At 42.9% G+C, this 7972-nt stretch overlaps 1 protein-coding gene across 1 annotated transcript; it reads right to left on the reverse strand.

The window, feature by feature from the left end:
* Nucleotides 1–1191: 1191 nt before the first annotated feature.
* tent5ba (terminal nucleotidyltransferase 5ba) lies at nt 1192–6350 on the reverse strand. Its single transcript, XM_063485639.1, has 2 exons — nt 5342–6350; nt 1192–2998 (listed from the first exon to the last, which is right to left on the reverse strand). Exons 1-2 carry the CDS (start codon nt 5489–5491, stop codon nt 1970–1972), a joined length of 1179 nt encoding a protein of 392 aa, XP_063341709.1. The 5' UTR covers nt 5492–6350; the 3' UTR covers nt 1192–1969.
* Between the last annotated feature and the right edge of the window lie 1622 nt (nt 6351–7972).

Raw genomic sequence — 7972 nt, forward strand, 5'->3', positions numbered from 1 at the left:
CTAAAAGCAAAGATGTATGTAGACGATTAAATGAATCATGTGATTAAAACACACACTACCTGTGTCTTTTTCTCGGTCACAACAGCAATGAATCTTACACTTCTTTTTCAGTGTTATCTTTTGCATGTTTTGGTTTCTACCTCTGCAGCTGCTCCATCACCTTATTGTGCCCCCAGAAACACTTCTGTTCCATTTGTCTATTGGTCAGTTTTTTATTAAGATGGAGTGTTTGACCTCTCAGGACCACCATAGTTGCGAGACCACAAACCAGTGGGTGATGACCTCTACCGCAACCAGTTCGGGATGATGGAAGGAAGACGGTACAAAAAAAAAAAAAAAAAAAGTCAGAGATAAATAACTAATGATTAAATGCAGAGTGGAAAAGAACTTCAAGACTTTCTAAGGATTTGAAGGCACTGGGAGTCCACAGTCTCTAAACAGGCTATTCTGGCCATGTGTGAAAGAGAATAAGACACAAGTAAAAGAATTTCATATTACAAAAATTATCAGGCTAACTGTACTTTATCTTGGCTCCAGCACTGTTACTCCACAGCGACCTGACTCTGTGACCAAGACCAATACCCTGCATTTAACAGATTTTTGCAAAGACAGGGCTGTGCATCGCTTTAATAATACCACATGTCTAATTCTGCCTTTCAGCATCAGCGTGAGTAGTTCTGTTTAAAAAGAACACATGTGTGTGAGAGTCACATATGGCAAAATGATGTTTTTTGTTCTCAGTTTTCTGAGTAGACGTAATTATTGGCCCAAATAAGAAGATCAGTGGTCTGCTATGAATCTATACGGGCTCCGTCACTCAGTGTTTAAAAAAAAAAAGACCCGTGTTTAAGGATTTTTGATTTTGACTGAGACAAAATGACATGGATATAGTATCAGTCAAGCAAACTGGGCTGCGTTTCCAGCAGTAACATGGGTTGGGAGAACAAGCCAGCCTTTGTTATAAAGCTTTAGTATCACAGAGAGCAGCCATTGTGCTTTAGAAAAGCCTCCTTATGGTTCATGTCCTCAGATTGTAATGGATCCTCAGCCCCAGTTTAACAAATGCAAGTGACTCCGGCCAACAGTGTATGCATTTCAATGGTCCTGGTTACTGCAAATGAACCAACTCATCAGTTTATTAAGCGTGGGACAAACATCGAGAGGAAAAGAGGACAGACTTTTGAGTCACTGTGTGTGTCACGTCTTGGCCAAAGCACACTGTTTATTGTGGACACGTAACAATATAAAAACTCGACTGTGTGAATTTTGAAGCAGCTCAGACAATGACCAGTTTGAACTAACTGCAGCCCTAAAAACCAAAGATTAAAATATCAACAATCATTACAGGCCAGCAGAAAATAACCACAATACAAAAGAAGGGAAAAAAACTCACAAAAATGAATGCTTCTGTTCTTGAAAAGAGAAACAGAGTAATCTAGAAAACACTGGATGCACAATTCTCACTTTACAGACTTTTTCAGAACATTGTGGGTTTTTTTGTTTGGTTTTTTAAGGCACTTGGAAGTGTGATTACATTCCCTTTCAGAACAAAGAACCAAAAAAAAGGAAGAAAAAAAAAAAAAAAAAAAGAAAAACCACACATCTTTGGTCCGTATGCAATTTAAAAAATAAAACAAAATAAAAGCCAGGGTATGAAAACACCACCAGCTTCATTGTCTGCTTCCTCAAAAATGCACACCTGACATAAAGTTGTTTTTTTTAATATTTAAATAAGATATTATACTACATCTCAGAAATGACCAGCAATCTTACAGACGTCTTGCAAGAGAAAACAAGTGAAAAGAAAAAAAAAACAAAACTTGTCGGCTCAATCAGATGTACAGCAGTACAGGATTGTTTTCATCAAGTCACATTTGGCAAATGGGTTTCTTTATTGTTTGTTTTCAGTCCACATCCTGGACAGAGCGATGCAGTGGAGACACAGTGACCTCCGCGCCCTGACACCAGCTCAACTGCAGGGCAGCCACGTCTGATATGAAGCACTGCACGCAGCGACCTGTGGCGGCTGCACGTGTGCAATATAATAATTGCTGAAGTTTATGTCCTGCACATACGGCGCTGGCTGGTAGTAACAGGTCACATTGGTTACCGTGGGGATAGCATTCTGCTCGGCCAGCACCTTCAGCGCCAGCATGGAGATGAGGCTGAGCGTCTGGCGCCGCTCGTGGCCCATCAGACACACGGTGCTCTCGTTCACTACTTGGTGCAGAGTCATGAGGCACTCGTACCGCTTGTGCTCCATCCCGGCGAAGTGGTTCTGCAGGTAAGCCTCGAGCTTTCTCTGCTGCTCACCTATGTCGGGGAAGTCAATGAAGAAGCGCGAGCACATGTAGCGCTGCATCTGTTTCATGTCCGCCTCTGACGAGGGTCTGAAGCCTCGCACGAGCAAGTGGCAGTACTTCAACAAGCCACCCCCTCTGATTTCTTCAGGGGTGCGAGTAGCTATGGTCCTCTGACACAGATGTTCCATAGCTTCTTTGAAGTCCCCATACACGCTTTCGCCAATTACGGTGGGGTGAAAGCTCTCAGACATGGGCGTCTCAGAGCAGCGGTCAAACAAGAGCAGAGAATCAAGGCAAATCTGGAAGGAGTCTACACTGAACTCAAACTGCCGCCGTAAAGAGTCCACAAACTTAAGCTCCACGTTCTTGCCTGTGTTGTTGGACAGCGAGATGAGGCTCCAACGGTCCGTGTCATTGCAGACTTTCACAAGTTTCTGCACATAGGCCTCTTTAAGGGTCAGTGCTGTGATGCGCTCCTTAGAGACCCCGGCTGGCAAGAAGTCCAACAGGCAGTCCAGCACGACGTCTTTCACCAGACGGAAGGCCTGGTCATCTTTCAGCGACACACCAAAGATCAGGTCGAGGTCCTTGTAGCCCAGTCCCGTGTCCTGATGGAGCACGTGGCTGGCAGCCGAGCCGTTCAACCTCACATCCTTAACATGCACACCTCTTTCCTCCAGCCTCGCTCGCACAACCTGGACAGGGACAAGACAAATACAATCTTATTAATAACATACAGGTTCCTTGAACAGGAGGCAAAAGTAATTGCTTCACAGGATCAAAAATGTCATCTAAAAAGACTCAAGTCAAATCAATAGCTGGCATTAAGGGTCAATTAAGTGATCAGCACGATATTTAAACAGAGGCATCTTCTCTTTGTGTAGCCACATCTGAAAAGGATCATCTACATCATCGCTATTAGGTGCGAAGGGAAGGGTCGGAGTCCTCAAATAAGTCATCAAAGATTGATTCAGCTTACATGCCCAAAGGGAAATGATACCCCACATGCGCCATAAAACATTCTGTTCTCAAACATTTGGAAATATTTAAAGAGTCGAGTGGTAAGAGCTGCAGCTTCCTTGTTATATCCGTAAGTCTATTTGGGAAGTTTGTCACTTTAATTAGGCATATGCACAGCAGACGCTAGAGATGATTAGGATAAGAGAGTGTAAATATGTGCCTAGCTGACTAAATGTGTTAGCTGCACTTGGACGCCACGGCATTTTGGGAACTGAAACAGCCAAACCCGCTACACAAATTAGTTGTTACGCCTCGCATGCAATCCTAAATCTTCCTACCGGCACTAACCTGTCAGATTAGTGTCTGTTGACAATCCCTCCCATGGTGATCAGATAACATGACAGTGCTATTTATACATACTGGGTCAGGCTACAGACTGACAAACACTTGAAGACAAGTCATCCCATCACACGGCGGAGGAACAAAATTATAACTGAAACCTAGAAGCGTTGCAGTTGTTTGGCCATAAAGAAGCTCCAATTGGGTTCAAATTCCAATCAGAAGCAATGATAATGTTTCTAGTTTCTTCTGTGACCTACCTGATCTGCCAGATCACACAGAGCAAAATTCACTCAGCCCCACACTGAACTCCTTCCTTCGCTCCTACATGCTTGGATGCAGGTGAGTAGTTAAGATCCCCTCGCTTCCCCTGGAAGCCCAGGTATTACTCTGCTGGCTTAGGATCAAATCCTTCCAGAAAGAAGACTCCAGCTCTATCTGAACTAGTCTGTCTCTCTTCTTAAAATAATAATGAAGAAAGGGCATGTGAAAATGTGTGTTGTTTATTCATAAGAGCATATGCTGTTATCCTAATTGATGCAGGACTCTAACTCCTGCAGGGCTTCATGATGCTGTATCGGACACAGAATGTTTATACCTCCAACCCCGCACCTAGACGAAGCCCCACACTCACTTGTGCCTTGTGTGATGCATAGCATAAAAGGCACTCACCCAGATCAATTAAAAATACATCAAGGATAAATAGCCTTACTCTATACATCTTGCCAGGAGGTTCATTAGCTTTCCCTACATGACTCATAGATGCATTCTACGGGGTTTCCATGAATCCAGAGCAAGCCTGAGAGTCCCCTCATCTGGGTTTCAAACCTGCATTTAGGCCTTTCTGCATGTTAAATGGAGCATTCATCTTTTCCACAACCACAACCATGAAGCTCCTGGGCTCGCATGTTTGCTGAGGTCATCTAGAATATGTCAGTGAGTAAATTACAGAAAAGGGGGGGGGGGGGGATTCTTTAACAGCTGTATGTACATTTTGAAACTCTAGCATGGGATTTTCTCAGCACTTTAATGCATTGCCAACAAGCCCAGAGACACCACAGGGGAAGTGAAACGTGATCCAGCCACAATGCATAAGAGGCTGGAAATGTGGAAGGCGTTCGGGGCCATGCTAAAGCCAGCATATAACAGATTTCCCCCTGTCTGCTGTTTGAATATGATGGAAACCAACGCTGCATTTTTACTTTTTATGTGCCAGTAAATCAACATTAAATGCTACAAAGCAAAAGGATGAAGTAAGCAGACATGCAGGAAACTTTTAGAACGTTTGACACAGTAATCTGCTAAGGAATAAACAGCACTGCTCCAAATGGAAACTCAAAGTTAGCCCCAGAATGAGGAAACAAAGCAAACAAAATTATGTTATGGAAATACAATTAAGCAAGGAAGGAGCCAAGGAACCGAGAGGGTTACATCCTGAATGGATCAGTAGGCCACCAGAGGACGATGAGGGGTTTCCAGTGTTCAACAGAGTACAGCACTGTTTGCTTTGTGGTAGTTTATTGTGCCATTAGTATTTCACATGAAACTAGAGAGACGAAAATACTATATGTTTTTTTGTTTTTTGTTTTTTTTTTTAAAAAGACGTTGCTTGACTGAGAGGTCCTGATTGATATTAATAATTTAAATATCATAAATTTGGCTCAAATTGAACTGTCAATTTAAAAGTGAAACATTTTATTATTTTTTTATTTAATTTTTTCTTAATTCTCTCTTGGTACCTGGACAATCTGGCGGGGCTGTACGGAGAGCGTGGGGAAGTTTCCTCGGCCGTGGATGGGGATAGCCTCGCCCAGGATCGAGTCCAAGCGCTGCACCTGATCCCAAGACAGCACGCAGAACCGCCGACTGTGATCCGACTCACCAGACATGGCGTTGTGAACTTTTAAGTCCCCCCCCACCCCGAGAAAGAAATCAGCAGAGTGTGAATCAGCGCTTCCTCCCAGCTCAGCTCGGTGTCTTCAAAGTGCGATAATTCCTGTGTGAGCAGTGAGCAGATCCGGATATTATTACTGGAGGCAAAAGAGCGGAGAGGAAGAAAGAAAGAGGGGGAAAAAAAGTTTCTTCTCAGATGTGGAGGTTTCAGTGGGAGCTGCAGTTTCCTCCTTTCTCTGTGCGTGCTGCTGAAATCCGGTCAGTCTGCAGAGGTCCAGAGGGTTTAAAGGCTCCTCATTAGCATGAGCCCTGTGATTGGCTGCTGTGTTTGGTCATTGATTATGGATGCCCTGCCCTGCCCGCAGGGAACACCCTTCATGTGACGTACTTGACAGCTCGGTGAGTTCTGCTCCATCTGCGGTGCAACCCCGCATACCATCAGGGTTTTCCTTCAAACCAACACTCCTGTGATCTGCATCGCTTCAGCTCCGGTGCTGCTAGAAATAACAGCTATTAGTGACATGTCATAGATTAGATTACAGTTGTGCAAACACGGCACACGCATTTCACCTTACAACTTTTTCAAATTTCTTCATGGGGAAATATTTGCAGAGCATACAGGATGTTTTTCCTGTATGCTTGCGTCTATATTGTGCAATTAATCATGCAATTAATGATCATGCAAGCCTTAAGAGCAACCATAAAAACAGAACAAAGTCTGAGATTTTCCTGGAAGCTCTGCGGACTCAGCTTTGTATCTTTGCAGTGATAAAAGCACTCTCATACTCATTCCTTCTTGGCTTGTGGTCCTTTAAAACAACCTCGAGTCTAGCTGTCAGCAGTTGTATATCTTCTAGTAGCTCTTACTCTTTTGTGCTTTGTCTAAACAAAAAAAAGTAGTAATTTACAAACAATAGAAGGAGCGCAAAATTAATTTTTTATGTTGCAAATTCTTACTTCCAGTTCCCAATTTGGGAAAAACGTGACAAACTACATCCATTATTCAGCAGCTTGTAGAGGCACATTTATCAGCAACAACTTAAAAATAGTCATTTTCTGTGTGACTTTATCAGTTTCTTGCATCATCTTTGCAAACTGTTCTTCACAACATTGCTTCAGTTCATTGAGGTTAGCAGACATTTGCTTTCTCTTAAGGTCTGCCACATTATTTCATTCAGGTTAAGATCTGAAATCTGACCGGGTCATAATCGCACCTTGAATATTTTCCCTTTTCAGCCATTCTGTTGTGGAATTGCTGCTGTGGTTAAGATCATTGCCATGCTGTGTGACACAGCATCAGCCTCACATTTGACTCCAGAGTACTTTGGTATATAGAGGAGCTGGTCAACTTAGTGACTGCAAGGTGCCCAGATCCTGTGGACACAAAACAAGCCCAAATTATCGCCCCTCCACCACCCCTGCCAACACCCTGGCAACCCTTCCAAACAACCGTTTTTTTGTCATTGTGCTGTCATGAACTTTGACATTTAACTTGCTAGCTGAGGCCCGTAGAGTCTGAGATGAGCTTATGGATTTTTTTGAGGTTTCTCTGACCTATTCTGAGTCATCCACAACTGGGAAAACTGTGAATGTTCCAGACCAGAAAACTGTGAACACGTCTGCATTTGTAGAGGTGCTCACACTTGCTGATGATCAGTTAACAGAGTTCATTTAATCTGCACCACCTGGTTGCTGCTTACCCTCCTAATTCCTAAGAGTTCAATTCAGTTCAATTCAATTCAAGTTTATTTATATAGGGTCAAATCCTAACAACTCCAGGCATTATACTATAAGGTCGAGGCCCTACAGTAATACAGAGAAAACCCCACCAATCAGCCAACCCCCTTATGAGCATGCACTTGGTGACAGTGGCAAGGAAAAACGCCCTTTTAAAAGGAAGGAACCTCCAGCAGAGCCAGGCTCAGGGAAGGCCAGCTATGTGTGCAACCGGTTTGTTATTGAGGAGAGGAAGACAAGGCAAAAGACTGTAACACATTTTTTAGATTTTGTTTCTGACATAAGTCTACAGTCTTCTCACATAGTTGTGAGTCTTCTTCACCCAGGCCTCTGCTATAGCCAACAAAAATACTTTTTTCCATCCAAGAATTTGTTGATAAAACATGTTAATCTATTTTTTTTTTTTTTTTTTTTTGAAATCCAGAGGCTGCTTGTTAGTATTTGAACTCTAACAGCAGGCTGTGAACACTCAAAGTTCTTGCTTGCTCGGCACCCATTTATTTATTGCTGTTATCGCTTTTAGAGAAAGTTTAAAGTGGAGACTTGATATCAGAGTCATTTACTCATTCACCCATTTAATTTGCTCATGGCTGTGCTGGTGTTTATGAAAAGACTCAGATAACCCCAATGATCTTTTTAGATTTCCATCAGGCTTTTCAGTTCCATTGCTTTCTACTATAGTCTCCTTCCATGCTGTGCTGATTGGGTTTTTATGTGATTTGGTACAGATACAGAGTTAT

This window comes from Pelmatolapia mariae, linkage group LG10_11, assembly GCF_036321145.2.
Source record: "Pelmatolapia mariae isolate MD_Pm_ZW linkage group LG10_11, Pm_UMD_F_2, whole genome shotgun sequence".
In the NCBI taxonomy this organism is placed as follows: domain Eukaryota; kingdom Metazoa; phylum Chordata; class Actinopteri; order Cichliformes; family Cichlidae; genus Pelmatolapia; species Pelmatolapia mariae.